This window comes from Gamsiella multidivaricata, assembly GCF_025024155.1.
Source record: "Gamsiella multidivaricata strain RSA 2152 chromosome Unknown BC939scaffold_1, whole genome shotgun sequence".
Classification (NCBI taxonomy): domain Eukaryota; kingdom Fungi; phylum Mortierellomycota; class Mortierellomycetes; order Mortierellales; family Mortierellaceae; genus Gamsiella; species Gamsiella multidivaricata.
This window is the reverse complement of record NW_026251709.1, coordinates 398,757-421,055: the sequence shown is the minus strand read 5'-3', so window position 1 is coordinate 421,055 and position 22,299 is coordinate 398,757. Positions and strand designations below refer to the sequence as shown.

Genomic DNA, 22,299 nt, shown 5'->3' with positions numbered 1-22,299 from the left:
TTGAGTCTATATTTGACTTGTGCTCGCCACCACTGTCGCATGACCGTAGCCAAAGCCAACACGACCGACCTCAGTTATTGTACAACCAATAGAAGGGCAGTGGACAACGATTATAATAACCAATGAACTTTGGCAGGGACAGAGGGGACCGTAGCCCAACTACGAGTGCTTCAAAGTAAAATAAAAATGACGAAGGAAGTAGAATGATACTACCCTGCGGAGACAAAGGGCTTGAGAGAGGCGATAGCGAGAGAGAGAGACGGTGAGGGCAGCGGTATAGAAAATGAGAAAGGAAGGAAGAGGGTCATGGCGCTCGCTTAAATGATGAAGTCACTGGGACGGCAACTGAGCGTCAGTCTGGTTTGACATGCATCATAGGTATGATCGGGTGTGATTGCGTGTGATGATGAGTAGGGCGAGGGCGAGGATGTGGGAGTGGTGGCAACGGCGGGGAAGGTTGAACTGGCGAGTGTTGGACGCAACAGCAAGGGAGTGGCAATTGCAAGGCATAAGCGTTGCGCCACTTCATTTCCTCCTGCCAGGCCCTTTAGCGTATGGATGGCCCCGCCTCATTCTTCGTCTCCGATCGGTGAGCTTAGAGGATCGCAGAGTTCGCTGCTTCTTCAAATTGATCGTCCTCCTCATCTTCCTCCATATCTACTTGTCGTTGCGCCTCCACCGCCATCTCTTACTCATCCTTGTCCCTTAAAACTCTAAAGCTCCAACAGTTTTCCGGCCCAACTTTAGCGAGGAGATGCTCGAAATATAGCCTTTCCTGCTCGACGTATTTGTCATGTTGAGAATATTGAAGCGGCTGTGGTTGTTCCGCAACGGTTGACGGTTGTCGTCGAAGCTGCTCGCGCATTTCCGTCGGGAGGACTGGTGTCTTGGTGAAACAGTTTCGCAGCGTTGCAGGCTTGGCTCGATTCCATGCATAAGGGGACCAATGCCCAAGCGAGTTCGTTGGAGACACATTTCTTTTCCTCATAGTTGCGAACCAGATAGGTTTCATAGCTGAGCAATCTCTAGGTACTCTCGTTTGAAAACACTGATTATACCAGCGTCGAGAGGCTGCGTTACTGATGTCGTGTTTATTGGGAGCCGCTGTATGCGAAGATGTTTCCAAGGGATGTTTTCCCCTGGATTACGCATGTTGATGTTGTTGTGCGCACCTGCGGAGTCGAGGAGGAGAAGAGTCGGCTGGGAGAGATCGTCATCAAACATTTGTAGCCATTCCATGAATTTGCTGTGGTTCATTCATCCTGACTCAGTATTCGCACGAATGTTGACAAGCTCAGGTTCAATCGCGTCCATGTTGACCGATCCTGCTTCTCCCTGAAGTTGGCAATAGGATATTTGGTGGTGACTCTTGAAAGTGTTGAACCATGAGGCTGAAAACGATGGCTTCGCGTCTGAACCAGTGTCGTCAGAATCGTCCAGAATATCGACGAGAGCCATACAGGCTCCCTTGACCATCCTGCCGTTAACAAGGACGCATTTTGCTCGTTGATCTTGTAGCCACCGAAGCAGGGTCTCCTCAATTAGATGGTTCTTAGGATGGATGTTGTAGCAGGCGCCCGAGAGATACTTGATGGCTGAAGCGCGTACGTTGGCCTCTTCAACGACCATTTTTCGGACAGCACTCTTCGAAATTGGGACTCCTATCATAGGCCCAAAAGCGCGATAGGAAAGCTTGTGCGAAAGGTCGGACTGGCGCCTCTGAAGATAGTGATATATGTCGAGTAATTGGACTTGCTCTTCAAAGGAGTGAACGACTCTGGCCATCGGAACCCTAACCGGGTCAGCCGTTGGAAGTAGAAGGGATACATCTCTGTCGTCGCGCCTAGCACAATTCAAAGATCTTTGGATCGCCGTTTAATATCGCGCTCAATATCCTTCACACCCTACTTGTATTTTTTGTTGTTCTGAGCAGGAATATGTGAGTAGGCTGATGTCATTTTATGGTATCTCGCTGCCGCCTTGGCAAAACGCGAGGTACGAGGCTTTTTCTGGGGATTTGTAGTGGTCATGTTGCTGAATTGCATAGAATGTACCATGAGAGACACGTCCAAGGATGTCCAGTAAGGGATGCTGACATTGCTATGCCACGGCATATATGTGACCTTTTTTTCTCTTTTTAAAATACATTTTTAGAGAGGTTAATTCAAAACGATTTTGATAGCAAACTGTCCACAAAACCAGATTCGACTGTCATACACACTGCCTGCATGCACGTCATTTCATTTATCGAGGTCGCACCCCCCATCACCCCTTTTGGCTCTGCTCTTCGGATCCTCCTTCTCCATTACATCGCATTGCTTCCATCAACACATCCTGTTCTGATCCCACTGAATCCCTCTTATCCTTGCCCATTATTCTGATTTGTCTCTGCAGACAACCCTCCCTCTTTCCTCCTGACCCTCCTGCCCTTACTGCACACACACACGCACACACACCTTTCGCACATCCCAGTTCACACCCGGCTTTTCCTTATTTCTCGTCCCCCAAGGACGAACGACCTCCTCGTCCCGTCTACTTGAACACAATGCATCCAGCCGCCAAGCTCCCATCGGCCGCTGCGCTCACCACAGGCACAAGAGCCCTTTCCACAGCCTCCCGTCGCCCGTCTTCCTCTCTCGGATTCGGACTCTATGACCGATTCGAGAAGGCTGTCTCGTGGCTGCAGCCACCACGACCGACTCCGTCGTCTTCAACATCGTCTTCCATGACTTTGTATCAACAACAGCCGTTGAAGCAACATCTGCGTCAGCAATCGTCCGCCGCATTATTCTCGACCTCGAGTTCGTCTGCGCGTTCGTCGTCGTCATCGAAAGAAGAGGAAGATCTTTATCAGGTAGAGCAAACTTTAAAGGGATATGATATAACTGTCGTTATTATTACTCCAGGAAAAAACCCTAACCCCCCTTCACCCATCCTCTCCCGCGTTTCCCAAACTTCTTCATAACAGGCCCTGACAGTCTCCTTCCGGACACGACTCGCAGAACAGATCCACAAACCCGAGGACGACTATAAAGCCGTGATCGAGCATTGGACAGTCCATTCAAACGCCCAGAAAGATCATCTCGTCCGACAACGAAGTCGGGCCCGCAAGGACCGTCTCGGAGCCGCGGTCAAACACAAGGACATTGGCTGGATTCAAAAGGAACAGGAACGACTCGAATTCGAAGCCAACGGGACTCCGGATGACCATTTTTATGTGATCCAGGCCTATATCAAATGTGGGGAACTCAAACGGGCGACCATGGCGTTTGAGAAAATGGAGACTATGGGCGTTAAGTTGACGGCGAGGGTCCTGGCGGCCTTGACAAGGGCCCATGCGAGGGCGGGAGCTGGGAGTTTGGCGGTTGCGGGGGCGATGGTCGAGAAGATGCGGGAGAAGAACTTGCAGCCGACGTCGATATATGACCTGAGTGCACTGTTGGAGTATTATATTAAGATGACCCCGGTAACTGGCTCTTCAGCCTCGCCATCGTCCTCAACAGCAACCACAACAATAACAATGGCGACGAGGACGTCGGATCCTAGTCATGAACGCGTCGACAGTATCTGGAAATTCATCGAACCCCAACTCCAGCCCAGTGCCACCCCGGTTACTGTCAATAACGCCTCCTTCTCCTACCGGACCTACCTCACCTACTTGATCCAACGCGCCCAGGACCTCGACCGGGCTGCCGAGCTGATCGACAAGATGACGATTCGTGACATCTCTCCAGAACTCGAGCGTTATCAAAAGACGGCACACGCGGTCATCCGACGACTCATCCATCACGGATATCTTACCGAGGTACAGAAGCTCCTGAGCCAGAAGGATGCGACCCTGGCAAAGGCTATCTCCCCAACAGCATGGGGTGATCTGATGGATGCTTATGTCGCGAGAGGGGAGCATCAGAAGGCGAGATGGACCTATAACGATATGATCCGCTATGAAGTCCAGCCGAGTACGAAATGCAAAAAGATGTTCTCGGATTTGCAATTGATGGGCGGCACCACCGATCGTGGCGGACCTGAAGTCGCAGGCGCGGGAACAGGAGTGGAAGCAAGAGCAGCGGCGAGTAGGGAAGAAGCAAACATCTTGAGCATCCTGTTCAATCGGCAGCCCAAACCAACCCTATCGTGAGCTTGTTCACTTGTACTGTACATAGATTTGAAATAAACAGCTGTATTTTATGCGCGAGATTTTGAACAGTGGTGGATCCATTACTAAAAAAAAAAAAAAAAAAAAAAAAAAAAAAAAAGATGGTTGCCCTTCATGAATAGGTTTTGAGTATATCTTTTTAATTACAAGTTCATTCTTTATGTAATGCGACCTCCATTGCCGCTGTTGCGCCTGGTTACTTCTACGATCGATCTTTCTCCTCCTCCTCCTTCTTCTTCTTTAACTAGCTCACAGGTGCGAATCCAATGGTTTCTGCTGGACACGACTATTCCAGTTCAAGACCTGAGACAATCCCGTGAACCAATCGATGCTCTGGTCGAACCTACAGATCGTCGTAGCCGGGTACTTGGACGCTGTGATCATGACCGAATCCCCACGGCCGAGTTCCTGTCGGTGTCTTCCATCAAAGGATGCCCATGCTGTCGTCCGGCTCGATGCGGGCACTATTGGGAATTGAGAAAAAAGGATAAAAAAAAGATGGTTGATGTTAATGGGTTGCGCGAACGCGAAAAGTAATGTTTGAATAATTTGGTCCGATAAGTATAAACCCCCGAACCAGAAGTACGTACCACACACTCGAAGGCGTTTAGTGCCTGAGATGATCATAGGTCGTGCTGTCAACGAGTGCGGAGCAATTGGCGAGATGATAATCGAATTCTTGTCAGGATGAATCAACGAGCCACCGATCGACAGCTATATCACCACAGACAAAAGAAAAGACAAATAAGTTGTTGAGAGATTGAGGAAGGCATATTGGCAAAAAAAAAAAGACCAAAGAGCATACTGTATTCGTGCACGGCACTCTTACCGAATAAGCGGTCGATCCCGTCGCCGTAGCAATAACCAGCCCGTCCGCCAAGATCGTCGTAACCGGACTACCGTCCACAAACAACTCTAGTTGCAACATCCCCGCATTCGAGCCACGATCGACCGTGACCTCATTCAATACCTGCCAAGAATCCGTTGGCGTCGTAGACTCCTCCGGATAAGGTTTTGGTGACCTTCTGATCAGCGTGTGCCCTTGCTCATGACAGACACCCAGATCCGCGACCTCGGCCCCTCCTTTCGAGTCCATTTCCTTGAATTGGCGGATAATCTTCACCCGCGTTTTAGACTCTGCAATTTCCCTCCGATGGTCGTCTTCATTCTCGCTTTCGCTGGAAGCTCCGGCTTCGAGGTTCCCATCTGCACTACTGGTGGCAGCAGTATCGTCAAGGCTGAGAGCTTTCGTACCGTCGCATAAGCTGTCGGCAATGTCACTGAATTTATAAACAGAACACTGTAATCGCATCCGGATGTTGAGGTTCATGCCTTCGCCGCGCAGGATGTTGGTCATGATGGGTCGAAAGTGTTTAAAGTCAAAGTTCGTTAAGAATCCCAGGCTTCCAAGATGGAACTAGTTAATTGGAGAGCAGTGTTAGTCCCAAGCATACAATTCCAGAACGCTGCTGCATTCTTTGAAGCCCCTTCCCAGAAGAAAGACATACAGCAACAATCGGCGGCACTCGATTCTGGAACATCCACGTCGTATAAAGCACCGTTCCGTCGCCTCCGAGAGCAATTGCCAGATGGATCAGCTTTCCTGACTGCTTGTGACATTCCAGTGTCCAGAACTGCAGACGGTCCTTCCACGCCGGGTTACGCTCCAGGATTTTATGGTACTTGAAGGTAGATTGTTCCTGCAGCCTTCTGTCGACATAGACGGTGATTCCCGGAAAGTTCTCGAGTAGCCAGATCGAGAGCTCCTTGGTCAGCTTTGTCAGCTTGCGATCGGGCTTTGTCACGATCAGGATGTTGGAGATCGGTGGGAGCTGTATGGTTGGTCATAGAGAAGGAGAGGGGAGCGTGAGGAAAAAATATCGGTGATGGCGTGAGGCTATGCGTGTCCCTTTTTTGAGTGATTGTGAGGGTTAGGATAGGTTTACCTTGACGACTGTGCGGCTCAAATTATCGAACAGATCCATGACCTTCTCGTATCTATTACGTTTCCCGAGACCATAAAAAGACGTCCTGTTAGCAACCCATGTATCGATTCCAGATGAGGTCCTCTCACTCTCTCTTCTTGGTGCTAGCAACATTCTGACTTGCCTTTTCATCAGCGTTCCTAGGTCTGTGGGCTCAAAAACCTAAAAAAAAACCCCCATATTAAACAACCGAGATGATGATCCTCCGAGCAACTATGATACCCCCAATGCCATGGGTACGTACCCCAGTAATATCTCCAGATTGAATGTGGATTATTCCATCTCTTTCCATGACCTGCTTCAGAACTTCCTCCAGATCAAGATCGTCTAAGCAATATCCCAATGACATCATTTTTGGTTAGACTTCAGGGATCATAGTTCTTCTGAGCAAGCATGCAAAAGTTGGCTCACGGTGCTTCACTCGAGATCCATACCTGGTCGGATTTCGATCCACTCACCATCGCCGTCGAGCCACCGAAGGACTGGCGAGGGGTCTAAGCACTCCGGGAACTCCTTGATGAACCGAGCGATGATAGTGCTTGGGTGAAGATCTGTCATGGAGAACAAAAATAAAAAACCAGCAACAACAATAAAGTAGTTAAGGATCTCTTCCAGCAATCCAGTACGCTCCTCCGTGTGCGCGCGTATGTATAAAACAGTAACCGAATAGCATTGAGCAAACCAAAAGACGCACCCTCAACCTGGACATGGGTCGAGTGGTGAAAGTGTGTCAGCTTGAGTATTGTGGATGATCCCATGGTGATATTCGTCCTTTCTTGGGTCAAAGAGAAATAGAAAAAAAAAGGTCCTTTGTTCCTGGGAGAAATGAAGAAGTGAGATTTCGAATGAGGGTTGATGCAAAGACATGAAACGATCGGTCTCAAGCAAGACTTTAATAAAAAAAAAAAAGAAAGAGTCCAGCGGCGAGTGACTTTCCATTCCTAGGCACGCGCACTGTGCGCACAGATATGTCGTCCCCCCACCCTCAGCTTTCTCGTCCCTTTTTTTTTTTTTGCGTCGTCGCCCTTCAATCGATTATCCGCATAAACTTGAACCACAATTGCTAACGATGCACAAAGTGTCGTCATTAATGTTGCAGTTCTTCCGCCGCCGCCACCACCTCCTCTTGGATACGATCAATTGGATTCACATCCGGGGGTCCATGGCCAAGGGGGGCGAGAGGGACCTGAGGAAGGGGACCCATTTATTTATTATGCTATGTATGTATATAGGGATAGTGGTATGTGTGCGATTTTAAGTGAAGGTCAAGTTACCGCGCGGGCGCGCATTTCCCGAAGACGCGTATTTTCCGCATGGCCTCAGTTCCGGGCGCGTTTTTCGTTTACTCTTCGATCAAATAGTCGTATCCATACGCTATCAAGCAACACAAAATTCATCACAACGAACATAAAGGTGTCAGCTACATTGTTCAGTCCAGTCGTAACGCGCATACTTAATCGCAAAAAAAAAAAATTCCTCGCACAAAACCGAAACCTACCCATGATACCCTGCATGTAACAACCGAGCGTGATACCGGCTCCAACCCTAGAGACCCAATGATCGAACCTAGTAAAGAACGCCAGTGTATAGAACAACTGCCAATGGTGCGGATGAAAGAACCCTGGCACAGTCACCGACCACACATACGCCTGAAACGGAGCTACCGTCTGCAGCTCCGTCGTTGTCGTCGGAGGTTGCTGCTGCTCCACTGCATTATAATCCGTTGAAAAAACAGGAGGGTTGTTATTACTCCGGTCGACGACGAGTGGATCAAAACTTCCTGTACGACTAACATGGGCACTCGGTTGGTGTTGATCCCCCACTTCGATCACGACTGTACCTGCTTGCACGGGTGCTCCTGCCTCCGCTGACTGCTGAGCAGGCGGAGGATCGATCGTCGGCTTCTTCTGTGTCTTCGACCCATCCGCAAGCGCCATTTGCTTCTCAGCCTTCCGTCTCGCTGTCCGTGTCGCCCACTTCCACTGCAGCCGCAACATGGCCCCATAGACCCTCGAGAGCCCGAACGCGTCCTGGTTCTGCTGCTTGAGACAAGCGAATCCGATAAGTGTCAGGATGACAGGGATCAGGAGCGCAAGGAGGTAGTATCCCACGAATCCGGGCACGGTCCTATTAAGGATCACGCCGAGATAGATATGGTAACCTGCAAAGGCGAGGACTACGGCCGTGGCTCCAGCGAAGAGGGCGTACATCCCGAAGGGCCAGGTCTTCCAGGAGGGAAGCGAGGTCTTTGCAAACGGTTGCTCTGCGATCAGCTGGATAATGTACCCAAAAGAAAAAAGAAAAAAGAGAGATGGTCAGGGTTCCACAAGTGGTGCTCACAGTACAAAAAAAAAACGCACAGGGCATCCCAACATGACCAAACATTCCTCCTCCTTCACCCAGTGCTTCCCAGCTGTCCTCAATTGCAAACACTTACAGAGTAACTAGGCCAGGTAATCCAAAAAGCCAGGATGGTAATCCAGCTAGTGGTGGATTATTAAAGCAAACCATTTTTTCTTTTCTTTTTAGCTCATGTCCACTGCAAATGACAAAAGAAAAAAAGAAAAAAAGAGGAGAGAGAAAGTTTCGTGTGGCTATTATAGCATTTGTCGGTCATAGCTTACTTCAACGTTCGTGCGTAGTTGCCGAAAATAAAGACGATTAGTCCATAGGAGGTCGCATGGAGGATATCCTGGTAGTGCCTTGCAGGTCGTTTGGCACGGTGTTCCCAATTGAAGACTGTCGCGACAAAGACATAGGTCGGATAGGGGATCAAGACCGTGGCGAGCATAAAATAGATATATTTGATGGGGTCGAAGGATCCAACCCAATTGGTCATCCCGCAGGCGTCAAGGTCTGGTTCCATCGGTGCCCAACCCATTGTGAAAAAAGGAATGTGTTGCTCTGGGAGGTGATGAGATGAGATGAGTTGAGTGAGAGGGAAGGCAAGATCGCAATGGAAGAAAGAAAGAGAGATGTTGAGATAGCTTGGAGCGGGACCTGAAGGTATGAAAGGAAGGTGTGTGTGTGAAAGCGGGATAAGATAAATGCCAGGGCCAGGAACAAACACCGGAACTTGGAGCGCGAGGGAACTTGAAGGAAAAAAAAAAAAAAAAAAAGCTGGCGCTGAATGAGTGTTCAAATGGAGGAATGAAGAGAAGACTGAAAAGAAGGAAGAAAGAAAGAACGAAAGCGCGCCAGCCTAAAGTGAAAGAAGGTTATTTTTGTCGGAGGGGTCATCCCATGTACCGTTGCACACAGACACGTTTATCACATCAACATCAACAAAGATATACAATTGGGCATAAAAAGACGGGGTCTCCTCCCGCGGATGCAATTGCTTCTTCAATTGGTCTTCTATGCTGGTCCCTCTGTGCCCATTTGGTCTCAATGGCCCCACACACTCTCTCTCTCTTTGTCTTCATGAACGTGTTCAAACCATAGGACGCATACAGGTGTAGGTTGGTGGCAAAGGAGACATGGAACATGTTCAATAATGTTCGAGCGTTCAATTGCAATGCGGAGTAAAAGTGACTTCTAAACTCGGGAATATTTCACACGCTGCACCTGTTTGATTTCCCAGCACCTTCTTCTTCTCTCCCTCTCTCTCTCTCTCTCTTTCTCTCCCTCTTCACTCCCATTCTCGGTAAGGAAGACAGGAGTCCATTTCATCCCACCACCAATGCTCTTGCAACGGATCATCACTCGCTCCCCACCGCTCCCCCTGTCGTTTCTGTTCCCTTCTCTTATTCGTATCCAGGCTCGCTACAAACCAGTCAGAAATCTCCCACTAACATTTTCCACCACCTCCTCCACTTTTCCTTCTCTCATCACACTACTCAAACCACCATCCTCCCTGCGGTATCTTTCCACAACGACCAGCTTAAAAAAGAAACATACAATGACTCTTCAGAAGTTGAACTCACAAGAACAGACCGAGGCTCTTGCCCGTCCAGAGCTCAGTGGCTGGTCCTTGGTCGAGGGACGTGAGGCTATTAAGCGCACCCTCACCTTCAAGGACTTTAACGCCGCCTTTGGATTCATGACCCGCGTCGCGCTCTATGCTGACAAGCATGACCACCATCCGGAATGGTTCAACGTACGTTGATTAATTTTAGCGGGCGCAAACAGAGGGATGTTTGGCGCTGGTATGCCTTGTATTGACATTTGTGCGCGAATGTTATTGCCGTGGGAATTTTTTTGATTGTTTAGGTCTACAACCGTGTCGAAGTCACTTTGGCCACCCATGACGTCCAGGGTCTTTCTGTCCGGGACGTTGAGCTCGCAAAGTTCATCAACCAGATCTACGTCCAATAAAGCAACCATCAGTCCAGCTCTATTTCATATTCATTCTATTGTTGGCTATGGTACAGGTGCAAAAAAAAAAGGAAAAAAAAAGAGTATCTATCGCTACAACCCATTCTCGTGCAGCATATCCGAAATCTCGAGATACAACTCTATAGCATTGAACAACGGCGCCTCCTCCTTCGGCTGGTCCTTGTCACCTTCATCATCATTATCCGTCTCAAAGGCGCCCTTCGGTCTGCCATCGGGATCATGACTCGATCCTCCCAAGACCCACGGAAATCGTGCCCGACTCCATGCCAAGGCATTCACCCAGTTCATCAGATCCATATGATCCGCATTCGGGATCGTCTTCACATAGGTTCCCCACTTTGCGCTCTTTACACTCACCAGTCCATCATTCGGTCCTTCCCGATCCATGATCACGCCCCACGAGAACCGGAATCGTGAAAAGAGCCCCGGCACAAAGGACGCTCCATAACTGTAATACGACACCTCTGGATCATCCGGTGTCTTTGGATTGAATTCATCCTGGAGGTAATATGTCGTCAGGTTCTCGGCAGCTCCGCGTCCGACGCTGACCATGCTCAGCATCGCCCAAAAGGTCTCCAGACGGACCTTGCCAACGATATCGGACATGAAATAATCTGCAAAGGACGATCCACGGTGAGGCGTCGCTAGAGTTGTCAAGGACTTGACCTTGAAGTGGGGGGATTTGAGGTGCGAGATCATATATCGGCAGTCGAGTCCACCCATGGAGTGCCCGATGAGATTAAGCTCTGATCCATGGGGTACAGTTTGTTCGATAAAGAGTTTGAGTTGTTCAGCGCGTTGTTGGATTCCTGCGAAGGGCGGCACACGAGCTGTGTAGACATTGCATCCGATCTCGTCGAGGGCCTCCCGGACACCATACCAGTAGTCGAACCGAAAATCTGGATTCTTACCAAGCGTGTCGAACCCAAAAAATCCTAAAATGGGGAGCAGAGGTAGCATTTGCCCAAACAAAAGTTGTATGTTTAATTCGATGTGGTCATCATGATTCTAGCGGACTGTAATCCCGTGGATAAAGAAATGGACGTGAATGAATGTACCATGACAGAGGACAACGGGTAATCGAGCAGGACGAAACTTTTTGGCGTCCTTGCTATCCTTGGCTGCCTCCTTGCGATCATCCTTCGTGTCGTCGCTGCCTTGGACACGTCGATTGTTTTCCTGGTGGCCCTGCTGGCCTTCTTCTGCTTCGTGTCGACGACGCTTGGCGACTCCCTCACGACTGAAGGAATCCCGGGACGAATAGGTTTGATCGGTGCTTTTAAATCGAATCTGGTGCGTGTCAGGGCACAGTGCTGCAGAGGCACTGATCAGGCGTTGTGGCGGTATCGGGAGTAGAGGGCGGTGGCAGAGAGAGCCATTGCGGAATGTAGACTGGGGTATCCAATGGGCTATTCTTTGGAGTGCAGCTGAGGGTCGCATTGTGAAGGTATGGCTATCGCTTGGAGGGAGGAAGACTGGTTGGTGGCGACGATGGGAGAGAGTGAGGGAATGAGAGAGCGAGAGGACTGAGAGACTGAATGAAGAATGAATGAGACTGGCGATCAATGGAACAAAGGGCGAGACGGTGATTCAAAGCAGTCTCCGTAAATGCATCGAATATGAATTCCCCTCCCTTACAGGTGTAAACTATGTGGACCCTGCACGGCCCTGCCTCCCATGGCAAACCAAGGAGCAGCTGCATTCGCAAGGGAGCGGTATACACATCGACATCATCACTCTGCTCAAAGCACAACAACAAGTCCTGGCTTCAATTGCTTCCTCGAAACAACCCACAGCACCATGCGCTCTTTTGCATTGCCCTATGCGTATGTGTTTCTCTCCGCGGGTATTCGTCTTAGAGTTGGTGGCAATTAAAACGACTGCCAATGGACAACGGACGGCTCTCTCTCTCTCTGTTACTCTCTCTTATCCAATGGCTGTGCAATAATTGTTCGCACATGAGCCCTTCCATCACCTATTTAACTCATATGCCAATGCCGATGTCTCTTTTTTAGCATCCGGTAGCGCTGTCCTTGAAGCTACTCCTCGGCATCTCGCTAAACAATAAAAAGAGGGGTTTTTGCAGTCGTAGATCTGACTTGTGAGAGATATTGGTGCGGCTGTTTTGGAAGATGTTCCGCCATCTGTATTTACCTGCTGCAAGCACGAGCCCTTGCCGTTTATTATTACGACTGTTCATTATTTTCTATTGTAAATAGTGAATGACGATGGCCTAGCAGTAGTCTAGGCAAACGGCCGGTGTCAGCATAGGGCGTGCGGGTGTCCATGTGTGAGTGTCCATGTGTGGGTGTGAGTGTGTACGTGTGCCTCCCCCCCTGTTTTTTGCCCCAAAAAGTGCCGGGTGAAAAGGACATTTTCCTGAATGGAATTGGAAATCGCAATAGCAGGGCAGGGCTTAATATAGAGATTATAGCCAAGTCTATCATTGGCCCGCAGATTCTCTCGTGTCTCATCGTTTTTATCTACACCTTCTTTCTCACTTTACTTCTCGCTTGCTCTCATCCTCTTTTATCCTCATTCTCTTTCTTCCTCCTCATTCTCTCTCTCTCTCTTTTTCTCTCCCCCTCTCTGTCTCTCTCTCTTTCTCTCTTTCTCTCTTTCTCCTTCCCTCCCACACCGCCCCTTCGCAGCGACTGATCTTCTTCCTCTCTCGCCCACCCACAGAAGTCAAGTCCACACCACACCACACTCCCTTTCTCTCTCTTTTCCTTTCCTTCACACCTATACCCCCTACCAAGCAACTCTCGACCCAATACACCTAGAAAATGCTATCGGATCAACAATTCCAAGAGTGCCTCGCAGAGCTGCAGGTCCCCAAGGTCGACGACTGGGAGCTCTTCCTGGAGTCCCACGGGTTCAGGATCTACCGCAAGGCCATGCCAAACACTGCCCTGTATGAATACAAGGCTCTGGGGCACTACCCCGATGTGCCCGCAAGCCTGCTTGCCGATGTCTTCACTGATCTCGACTACCGCAAGACCTGGGACAAGAACATGGTCGGATTCAAGCGGATGGACCACGGTGTCATCCACTACACCACCAAATTCCCCTGGCCACTCTCACCCCGCGAGTACTTTTACGAGCTGACGGTCCATGAACCCAAGGACGGCCACTTCTGCGTCAGTTCCCAGACTGTAGGCAAGACCAGGGCACAGGATGGCGCTCTGCAGAACCTGTACAGCACCAATAACTACAAATCCATGGTCACCCTTGTCCCACCCTCGATGTCGTCTTATTCCCCTTCGCCCTCCTCCTCATCTTTGTTGACAGTCCCTGGAGGATCTGCTGCTGCTGCTGCTTCGTCAGTGTCATTGCCGACATCAGGATCAGAGCCGCATAAGGTGTTCAAGCTGCCACCGATGAACAAGTCTGTGCGTGTGGAGGAGTATCGCCAGGATGTGGTCATGGTCCCATCTGAGGACGGCAAGGGATGCTATGTCTGGTTCGGTTACTTTGATGACCCCAAGGTAAAATATCAACTCTTCTTTCTTTCATCATGATGCTACACTGCTTCCTCTTGCGCCCTGCCTCTCTCAATGGAGCCTTCAAACAAACATTACCCTTTTAAATTATGTACTCGTCATTTTATCAATATTCTCCTACACACAACACCCTCTGGGGAACAGAGGAATTACTTATTGACCCGACACCTTTAAGGAAGACAATGACGAAGAGGCTTCTTGGTTTCATTGCATGCGTGAGGATGCCACTGAAGTCCTTGTAATGGGCTCATCACAATATGGGATATGCGATTACTAAAACCTGTTTATGGCGGCAATCACTTTATTTGAAGATGAACATGGAAGAGAGATGGGGGTCATTCGATGGAGACACTTTTATCTGCGATGATGGTAATGATTGTGGGGAGGGAGGGAGAGCGAGCTTAAGAGCAATGATGATGATAACCCTCCCCTTTGTATCGTCAACAAACAACAGCACAACACAACAAGACAACAAATACGCACGATGATAATCAGACTAGGAAATGAAATGAAGACATGAACCCTGATGGGTGCGACAGAAGGAAAGAAGAGAGAGCGCACACACCACCGCCACCAAACAACAATCCCACCGTCTTCTTTCACTCTCTAACCAGTCATTTCTGTCTACGTATACGTACACGTACATAACAAATAGGGCCACATCCCATCATCGATCGTCAACTGGGCTACCAAGCATGGGATCCCAGGGTTCCTCAAGGGGATCCAGGATGCGTGTCTCAGGAGGGCAGCTGCACAGGAGGCTTCTTCCCCTTCCGTTGTCAGGGACAGGCCTGCAACACCAGACAGCGGTATCGAAGCGTAGACACCCACATATACAACAAACACGACTGCCTACATTCACCACTGCCATCGCCAACTTGGTAGCAACCAAACAACCACCATGCACATGTACGATCACGACCATGTATCTTTTCTCTTAGACCATTCATCCATACCACCCCTCCCTCCTCTCCTTTGTTTCTTCCTCCTTTTTTTGTGGCAGTAGTGGTATACTAGCAGTAGAAGTAGTATGTCAAGTGTACAGCTTTGTCAAGGACTGGATGCTGGTTCATTCAGCCCAAGACCCGGAATGTTTCTTTGCGCGACTACAGACAGATGCGCGCTAGGTGCGACAACAACCATGACAAAATAAAGTCAAGGAAACCATCCTTGAACAAACATGCATTCTCTTTCTTGGTCTTGCACTTGACAGACGATACAGAACAATAAGCACCATCCATCCACGGATCCATTGCTGCTGTAATCCTCCTCTCCCCTACCGTTTTGCGTGTTAACGGGATGGAACAGTGGGGCAGTGGGAGGAAAATAAAAAGACATCTTCACATGCAAGGAGGGCGGAAATCAGGCCATCTGCTCTATCTCCGGACTCCATCCCTGCAGCGAATCACCGGCAGCACCTTCCACCGTTCTTTCGTCTCTCTCCACATAAACAAGCCCAAGCAAGCTCTGGCTCAGGCACAGGCACAGTACCAAAAAACAACCCCCCCTCCTGCTGTCAATATAGCAAACGGCATTCGGCAGCATTTCTCCCTCTCTCTCTCTCTCTCTCTCTTCTCTCCCTCTTTACCAACAGCGACCACACACCACTGCTCATTCAACAGTCGCTACTCATTCCTCTCCTCTAGCACACCATGCACGATGCCATAGACCCACCAGAGCATGCGACGTCGAATGCCACCACATCCACCCACTCTCCATCACCCACCGCCACCACCACCACCACTACCACCCACCAGACACGACGGACCTCGAGCTCAAAGTCGAACTCGGGCTCCAGTCCAAATTCATTGATCTCTCCAGAACTCGCCGCGGCCGTGCGGGTATGCATCCGATCATACGGGGTTGGATACGTCTTTGCGACTGCACCCAAGCTCATCAAGACCGTCATAGGCTTCTTGTTGAACCCGCGCAAGGTCACACCCAGGGGCCAAAATCCCGTCGCAGCGTTTTTTAGGGCGATTTTGTCGGTGGCCAAGGATGGGACGAGCGCACGAAGGGACGGGATGAGCATGTTGTTGATGATCACCTTGGGCGGGTATAAGCTCTTGGAAGTGTTCCTGAACCGGGGGATGAAGAAGGCGATCCTTGCACAGCACCTGCAGCAGCGCCAACAACAGCAGCAACAGCAACATCAGAAACAGGGAGATCAACAACGTTCTTTACAGAAACATCAAGGAGGAGACCACAGCGATGCAGGAACGGTGTGGACAAAGGACGATATGGACAAGATCGAGTTGACCTCGGATATAGGGCAACGGATCACGATGATGGCCTCGTTCTTGTCCTCGGCCGCGGCGATCGTGTTCATGCACCGGTACCGTTCAAGACACGCGACGATTGATTATTCATTGTTTGCGGTCGTGCGGGCGCTGGATGTCTTTGGACATGTGGCGGTCAAGAATCGGTGGGGACCCAGTTGGCTGGGTTCATATGGAGCCGTCGCGGTCTTTGTCCTGGCCTGTACTGAGATCATGTTCTCATGGTTGTATGAGCCCGAGCGCTTGCCTGGGTAGGTTGATAAAGATAAGGAAGCGGACGAGGGAGGAAGACTGGATCGGGAGATGATGGTGCTCCGGATCAAATTCTGAGTGGGGGTCAACAACAACTCAACTCACTACGGATTTGTCTTCTTTTTTTTTTTTTTCTTATGGCTGTATGACACGTATGATGCATGAATAGACCGTATGCATTCTGGATCACGAGGATGTCAAGGATGGACAAAAGACTGCTGGAGACCTTGCGGGCTGTGAGAGAGGACAGGGTGCACTTTGGACAGTCGAACCCACCGGAAGTCAGCAATTTGCTCATAGGATTGTGTGAAGATCTTGGATTTGATCCCAAAATGGGTACGTTTGTCTGCTGGAGATTCGATTTCATGATTGTCTGCAACATGCATTGCATCGTCTGGTGCACTAATTCCTCCACAACAACGGATCTTTGTATTCTTTTTTTTTTATTTCTCATAGGCGACTTTGAATTGCGCAATCGCCTGTCTTGCAGAGTCGTACATCAGGGCATTGCCGATTCTTGTGAGGTAATTTGGATCCCTGTGAGGTTGTCCTGGAAGGTATGGGTAAGATAAATAGCATACTGTGTGAATAGTCTAACATCAAAACGTTTCATCCTTTAGGTCCACACGGGATACCGCTGGATCCAGGGCTTCATGGTTTCTGCAGGTGTACGTTCACGCACCCTTACATCGCAGTTTCTTCCGACAACGGAAACGAAAACTAGTACCATCGCTCTAACGATGGAACTCTTTGTGTTTGGTTCGTAATATATAGATCTATCTGCCAGTCCACCTGCTGCCTGCTTTGTTGAGTCCAAAGGCGTTCTTTGAGAAGCTGCAAAAGAACCCTATTTCGACTGCATCCTCGACCCTGCTGGCCGCCGCCCGATCGAGCGCCTTCCTCGCCACGTACATCGCCCTGATCTGGTACGGCATCTGCTCCTGGCGATCCAAGATCATGCCTCTGGTCATGAAGTTGACAGGAAGACGGTACAGCAGTAATGTGATCGACAATATCTATGGCCCCTTGCTGGGCTCATTCATGTGCGGGTTCTCGGTCCTGATCGAGAAACCCCATCGACGGGCGGAAATGGCGCTGTATGTGCTGCCGAGAGCGATGTATTCGATGTGGAGTCGAGTGATGTCTGGACGGCTGAGTCGGCGAGTCGAGCGGACGGGCGAGACATTGATGTATGCAATCTCGATGTCGGTGCTGTTGACGGGGATGATGTGGAAGCGTGAGATGGTGAGGCCAAGCATGCAGGGGCTGCTGGGCTGGATGCTTGAGGTCCCAAAGGCGAAGCGACATGCACGCCATGGACATCATCACCATGGGAAGGGAAAGGGAAAGGCGTTGGCGGAACATGAGGACATTGAGTCGTCAACGGCTGTCGTAGAAGACAAGGACGCGCTTGCGGCTGTGGAGAATGCGAGGGGCCATTAGAGCGGAGCATTTTAGAGTAAAGCTAGAGTAAACGTTGTTATGTAATGAACCATGCCCGGGTGTTACGTACCCTCTTGGGATGACATAAAACAATTACAATCGGCATCGACTGTTCAGGGAGTTGATCGCGGAAGTTTGTTTTCTGGTTTTTTTTTTTACGGAGCAATAAATAACCTGTTGTGGAGCTTGCTCTAAAAAAAAAAAAAAAAAAAAAAAAAAAAAAAAAAAAGGGCGATCGCGGATACGCAACTCCTATTCAGGCCAAGTTGCGAAACCCCGATTGGAGATGTAGGATTTGGGAGGTCCCTGTATTCAACAAAAAGAGCTTTCTGTACAACAACCCGTCTCACACTTTCTGCTCTCCTATCTTTCGCTACTTTCTCCCTCTCTCACTCACTCGCTCATCGCACCCCTTCCGCTCTTCTCGCTCCCACCTTCTCCACAACGCACATACACCACAAAGACTCTACCGACAATGATGTTCTCAAACTCATTAACCCAACTGCAATGGTGGAAGACCCTTATCACACCCGTACAATTCTCCCACGAACAAATCCCAGACCTTTCTGGTAAGGTTGCCATCGTCACCGGAGCAAACTCCGGCCTTGGCTATGCTACCACCGTCTCCCTTGCCGCCCACGGGGCCCATGTCTTTCTGGCCTGCCGCAACGAGGAGCGAGCGACAGAAGCGATTGCGAAGGCTCGAAAGGAGATCAAGGAGACGTACCCCAATTCCCCGGAACCAAAGCTAGAGTTTTTGGAACTGGATTTGAATGATATGCGCAAGACGAGAGATGCGGCGAATGAGTTTTTGGACAGAGGGCTTCCACTTCATATATTGGTTTGTAATTCGGGGATTATGGCGATTCCGTTTGCGTTGAGTGCTGATGGGATCGAGAGCCAGTTCGCTGTCAATCATATGGGGTAAGTTGAAGAGGATATGACGCACATTTTACATTCATATGCGCACGTACAAAACAAAGACCCGGGTTTCGCTATTGGCCCCCGTCATTTTACTAACCATTCCTATTTCCTTTTCACCTTCGTAACGTTCTATCAGCCACTTTGTCTTCACAACAATACTGCTCGACCGGCTCAAATCCTCTCAACCCTCCCGCATTGTTCTTCTCTCCTCCATGGCACACGAAGCGACCGTCGAATCCGGCATCGACTTCCTCACCCTGAACGATCCCTCCAAAAGCACGTCCTTTTCCAGATACGGTCGCTCGAAACTCGCCAATATCCTCTTTGCCAAGGCCCTGGCGCGTCGTCTCAGCAACGAGCGTGTCTACGTCAACGTCGCCCATCCAGGATACGTCAACACGAACCAGATCAAGTATACGAAGCGAGAATTCAAGGATCGGGTGACCCAGGCATTCTCGGATTTGGTGGCGATGGCGCCCGAGAAAGGGGTGTTAACGCAGTTGTATCTGGCGACGAGTCCCGAGATCGAGAGCCGGGATATTAGAGGGAGGTATTTTATTCCTATCGCGAATGAAATCCAGCCGAGTAAGTCATGTTATCATAAAAAGGGATGAAAGAGAGGGGACGAAGGGGGGGTGCTGAGAATTTGGGCGAAGCATTGGGAACACAAGTGGGCGAAGCATGAGGAATTCACTGCTATAGTATTTCCTTGGGTGCACAAGATCACTAACAGCTTTTTTCCTTTTTTCTTTTTCTTTTTTTTTGTCTTTTGTCTTTTGTCTTTAGGTTCTTATGCGCATGATGAGGAGTTGCAGGAAAAACTGTGGGCGTTTAGTGAGGATTTGGTCCGCGAGAAGATTGGCGCCCAAGGACCTTAAGGACTAACACTGCTGTGGATATGTTAATATAAATTAGGTACACCCCATAGCAACAGCAACAATAATATTAATAAATATTTTTTTTTCCCCTGCTGGTTAACCAACCCGGCACACAGTACAGTACCCAACCACCAGGCAACCGATTCGAATAATTTGTAGGCGAGTTCAGTTTAATCTGAGGGAAGAAATTTGACATTGCAATAAAAAAAAAAAAAGGCACAATAGGTAGTCTAGAGAATTATTTCTTCTAGGAGAAACACATGGTTTATGTGTCCATGGAGGAGTAACCTCTGGTCCATCCTTTATGGCTCATTAAAGCTCACAAAAAGTGCGTCTATGATTGAAAGTCAGTAGGTTTTTTTTTTCTCTTTTTGTGTCCCGGACGCGCGTTTTGTCGTAGTCAATGAGGAATGAGTTCGTCACCAACGGGCACGATCGAAGAAAGTACAGTATCTCCGTCCCTATGGATATTAAGCGTATTCCCTACGTCAGGAGTGTTAATACTCATAAGGTACCTTAGAAGAGAGGCCATGGCAATTAGATTCGCAGCTGCTGAGACTTTTTTTTTTATATAAATATACGCCCTAGCACCCACCTAGGGAACTTATTCCACTCTATAACAAAGCACACTGCAACAAAGCACACCATGATGCTCATGAATTCATTCCGCCAGCCCAAGTTCTGGAAGACCTACTTCACCCCGAACCGGTACTCCTACGACCAGATCCCGGACCTCACAGGAAAAGTCGCCATCGTTACTGGAGCGAACACCGGAATCGGCTATGCCACCACTGTAGGCCTTGCTGGTCAGGGAGCCCACGTCATCTTGGCCTGCCGGAGCAAGGAACGGGCCATGGCTGCGATCGAGAGGGCGAAGAAGGAGATCAAGGAGAAATATCCCAATGCACCTAAGCCCAGACTGGAGTTTCTGGATCTGGACCTGAACGATATGCGCAAGTGTAGAGATGCAGCAAAGAGTTTTTTGGAGAGAGGATTGCCGCTTCATATCCTAATTTGCAACTCGGGAATCATGGTGTCTCCATTTGAGCTTAGTGCTGATGGCATCGAGACCCAGTTCGCCGTCAACCACATGGGGTAAAAGAGAGAGAGAGACAGCGATGGACCAGGGCCATGCCATTTTCAATTCATGACGCTGACCACACGTTTTGTTTTCCCATATATCCTTGTCCGTACTAGACACTTTGTATTCACGACGACCCTACTCGACCGGATCAAAGAATCTCAACCCTCGCGAATCGTCATTGTATCCTCGATCGCCCACGAAGGCCCCGTTTCCGGCGGCATCGACTTTGAGACCCTCAATGACCCATCCAAAAGCGACAACGTCTCGCGCTACGGCCGTTCGAAACTCGCCAACATCCTCTTCACGAAAGCCCTGGCGCGTCGCATGGCCGGGGAGCACGTCCATGTGAACGTGTTACATCCAGGATATGTCAGCACGGAATTGATCCGGTTCGCCAAAGATAAGTTTGGATTTGTGCAGTGGGTGACGAATATGATTGGGGTGACCCCGGAAATGGGGGCCTTGACGCAGCTGTATCTGGCGACGAGTCCGGAGGTTGAAAGCCAGGATATTAGGGGAAGGTATTTTATTCCAATCGCGAATGAGCTCCAGCCGAGTAAGTGGTCATTTCCTTTAGGCTGTTTGGAAGAAAGATTTATAGGCCCATTCAAATTTTGGGTTAAATGCTAATAACTGACTTTTTTTATTTTATTTTATTTTTTCGATCTGCTTAGCTGCATATGCTCAGGACGAGGAGTTACAGGAGAAGCTGTGGAAGTTCAGCGAGGAACTGGTCCGCGAAAAGATTGGTGCTTAAGAAAAGCAGCTATTTGTAATTCATCTTATACCTCATCTATTAAAGAATTAAATCAAAGAAAAAAAAATCGAAAATTAAGAATCTAGTTGACTGTAGGACCTACGTCTGGCGCGTTTCGTCGTTGCCATCATCCTTGCCATAGTTATCGTCGCTCCTCTTCTCGAAAGTGACCGTTTGGCAAACGAGACCTTGGCCCTTTCGAGGGGGGGGGGAATCCGCATCCCCTGTCCACGGAGAAGGTTACACACGTACTGGCCCGTGAAAAACGATCGAGAGATAAGGTTGGACCCTGTGTGGATGGAAAGGGTATATCCGCCGAGAGTTAGTTTTTTTCTCTGGGTCATGAATGGAAACGCACGCAGCGTGGATGTCAGCCAGCTCAGCCCCATCGACACTATAGACTAGATCTTGTTTCGTTGTATAGTGTACCGCGACGCGATTTTTTTTTTTCGCGTCATAAGACTTATGTTTACTGTAGACCCAGATCGCACCAGATCCGGCATATAATCCCGTTACAAGGATCCTCGTTTCAACTCTTCCATACACACACACACACACACACACCGCTCTTTCTCTCTCACGCGTGCAACAGCCCACGACCACAGATGTATCCACGCCGAGATCAAGCTGAAGCTGGTGGCTGAAAGGTTTATGGATCCGGATGAAATGCGCAAGTGCAGAGATGCAGCAAAGTGTTTGC

At 49.4% G+C, this 22,299-nt stretch overlaps 9 protein-coding genes across 9 annotated transcripts; 6 read left to right on the top strand and 3 right to left on the bottom strand.

Annotated features, from left to right (window-relative positions):
• Nucleotides 1-3,520: 3,520 nt before the first annotated feature.
• BC939DRAFT_472245 (uncharacterized protein) lies at nucleotides 3,521-4,138 on the top strand (the record flags this gene model as incomplete). The annotated part of the gene is made up of 1 exon (XM_051558256.1): nucleotides 3,521-4,138. One exon carries the CDS (start codon nucleotides 3,521-3,523, stop codon nucleotides 4,136-4,138), a length of 618 nt encoding a protein of 205 aa, XP_051417789.1.
• An 85-nt stretch (nucleotides 4,139-4,223) lies between these two features.
• Nucleotides 4,224-7,013, bottom strand: BC939DRAFT_488541 (ATP-NAD kinase-like domain-containing protein). The gene is made up of 9 exons (XM_051559377.1): nucleotides 6,836-7,013; nucleotides 6,576-6,692; nucleotides 6,386-6,468; nucleotides 6,266-6,303; nucleotides 6,103-6,154; nucleotides 5,665-5,988; nucleotides 4,986-5,573; nucleotides 4,747-4,870; nucleotides 4,224-4,620 (listed from the first exon to the last, which is right to left on the bottom strand). Exons 1-9 carry the CDS (start codon nucleotides 6,897-6,899, stop codon nucleotides 4,406-4,408), a joined length of 1,605 nt encoding a protein of 534 aa, XP_051417788.1. The 5' UTR covers nucleotides 6,900-7,013; the 3' UTR covers nucleotides 4,224-4,405.
• A 251-nt stretch (nucleotides 7,014-7,264) lies between these two features.
• BC939DRAFT_433964 (uncharacterized protein) lies at nucleotides 7,265-9,251 on the bottom strand. The gene is made up of 4 exons (XM_051553308.1): nucleotides 8,766-9,251; nucleotides 8,579-8,624; nucleotides 7,640-8,414; nucleotides 7,265-7,515 (listed from the first exon to the last, which is right to left on the bottom strand). The coding sequence occupies exons 1-4, from the start codon at nucleotides 9,020-9,022 to the stop codon at nucleotides 7,484-7,486; spliced, it is 1,110 nt and encodes a 369-aa protein (XP_051417787.1). The 5' UTR covers nucleotides 9,023-9,251; the 3' UTR covers nucleotides 7,265-7,483.
• A 791-nt stretch (nucleotides 9,252-10,042) lies between these two features.
• On the top strand, nucleotides 10,043-10,458 carry BC939DRAFT_390809 (transcriptional coactivator/pterin dehydratase; the record flags this gene model as incomplete). The annotated part of the gene is made up of 2 exons (XM_051551914.1): nucleotides 10,043-10,240; nucleotides 10,354-10,458. 2 exons carry the CDS (start codon nucleotides 10,043-10,045, stop codon nucleotides 10,456-10,458), a joined length of 303 nt encoding a protein of 100 aa, XP_051417786.1.
• A 93-nt stretch (nucleotides 10,459-10,551) lies between these two features.
• On the bottom strand, nucleotides 10,552-11,202 carry BC939DRAFT_390862 (uncharacterized protein; the record flags this gene model as incomplete). The annotated part of the gene is made up of 1 exon (XM_051551921.1): nucleotides 10,552-11,202. The coding sequence occupies one exon, from the start codon at nucleotides 11,200-11,202 to the stop codon at nucleotides 10,552-10,554; it is 651 nt and encodes a 216-aa protein (XP_051417785.1).
• A 1,801-nt stretch (nucleotides 11,203-13,003) lies between these two features.
• BC939DRAFT_433957 (uncharacterized protein) lies at nucleotides 13,004-15,166 on the top strand. Its single transcript, XM_051553307.1, has 2 exons — nucleotides 13,004-13,967; nucleotides 14,638-15,166. The coding sequence occupies exons 1-2, from the start codon at nucleotides 13,266-13,268 to the stop codon at nucleotides 14,803-14,805; spliced, it is 870 nt and encodes a 289-aa protein (XP_051417784.1). The 5' UTR covers nucleotides 13,004-13,265; the 3' UTR covers nucleotides 14,806-15,166.
• Nucleotides 15,167-15,187: 21 nt separating this feature from the next.
• On the top strand, nucleotides 15,188-18,061 carry BC939DRAFT_433955 (uncharacterized protein). The gene is made up of 5 exons (XM_051553306.1): nucleotides 15,188-16,512; nucleotides 16,683-16,849; nucleotides 16,970-17,037; nucleotides 17,134-17,181; nucleotides 17,288-18,061. Exons 1-5 carry the CDS (start codon nucleotides 15,635-15,637, stop codon nucleotides 17,954-17,956), a joined length of 1,830 nt encoding a protein of 609 aa, XP_051417783.1. The 5' UTR covers nucleotides 15,188-15,634; the 3' UTR covers nucleotides 17,957-18,061.
• Nucleotides 18,062-18,431: 370 nt separating this feature from the next.
• BC939DRAFT_498047 (uncharacterized protein) lies at nucleotides 18,432-19,758 on the top strand (the record flags this gene model as incomplete). The annotated part of the gene is made up of 3 exons (XM_051559767.1): nucleotides 18,432-18,880; nucleotides 19,017-19,465; nucleotides 19,667-19,758. 3 exons carry the CDS (start codon nucleotides 18,432-18,434, stop codon nucleotides 19,756-19,758), a joined length of 990 nt encoding a protein of 329 aa, XP_051417782.1.
• Nucleotides 19,759-20,377: 619 nt separating this feature from the next.
• Nucleotides 20,378-21,599, top strand: BC939DRAFT_418123 (uncharacterized protein; the record flags this gene model as incomplete). The annotated part of the gene is made up of 3 exons (XM_051553030.1): nucleotides 20,378-20,853; nucleotides 20,956-21,398; nucleotides 21,517-21,599. The coding sequence occupies exons 1-3, from the start codon at nucleotides 20,405-20,407 to the stop codon at nucleotides 21,597-21,599; spliced, it is 975 nt and encodes a 324-aa protein (XP_051417781.1). The 5' UTR covers nucleotides 20,378-20,404.
• Between the last annotated feature and the right edge of the window lie 700 nt (nucleotides 21,600-22,299).

Excerpts from the sequence above, each read along its gene's own strand:
- BC939DRAFT_433955 (XM_051553306.1), top strand. The coding sequence starts at position 15,635 with ATGCACGATGCCATAGACCCACCAGAGCATGCGACGTCGAATGCCACC. Across the intron at positions 16,513-16,682 it reads GAGCCCGAGCGCTTGCCTGG|ACCGTATGCATTCTGGATCA; the intron begins GTAGGTTGATAA and ends ATGCATGAATAG. Across the intron at positions 17,182-17,287 it reads GCTTCATGGTTTCTGCAGGT|ATCTATCTGCCAGTCCACCT; the intron begins GTACGTTCACGC and ends CGTAATATATAG.
- BC939DRAFT_433964 (XM_051553308.1), bottom strand. The coding sequence starts at position 9,022 with ATGGGTTGGGCACCGATGGAACCAGACCTTGACGCCTGCGGGATGACC. Across the intron at positions 8,415-8,578 it reads TTACCTGGCCTAGTTACTCT|CTGATCGCAGAGCAACCGTT; the intron begins GTAAGTGTTTGC and ends TACATTATCCAG. Across the intron at positions 7,516-7,639 it reads TTACATGCAGGGTATCATGG|CGTATGGATACGACTATTTG; the intron begins GTAGGTTTCGGT and ends GTTGCTTGATAG.
- BC939DRAFT_433957 (XM_051553307.1), top strand. The coding sequence starts at position 13,266 with ATGCTATCGGATCAACAATTCCAAGAGTGCCTCGCAGAGCTGCAGGTC. Across the intron at positions 13,968-14,637 it reads GTTACTTTGATGACCCCAAG|GGCCACATCCCATCATCGAT; the intron begins GTAAAATATCAA and ends CATAACAAATAG.
- BC939DRAFT_488541 (XM_051559377.1), bottom strand. The coding sequence starts at position 6,899 with ATGGGATCATCCACAATACTCAAGCTGACACACTTTCACCACTCGACC. Across the intron at positions 5,574-5,664 it reads GAGTGCCGCCGATTGTTGCT|TTCCATCTTGGAAGCCTGGG; the intron begins GTATGTCTTTCT and ends CCAATTAACTAG. Across the intron at positions 4,621-4,746 it reads TAAACGCCTTCGAGTGTGTG|TGCCCGCATCGAGCCGGACG; the intron begins GTACGTACTTCT and ends AATTCCCAATAG.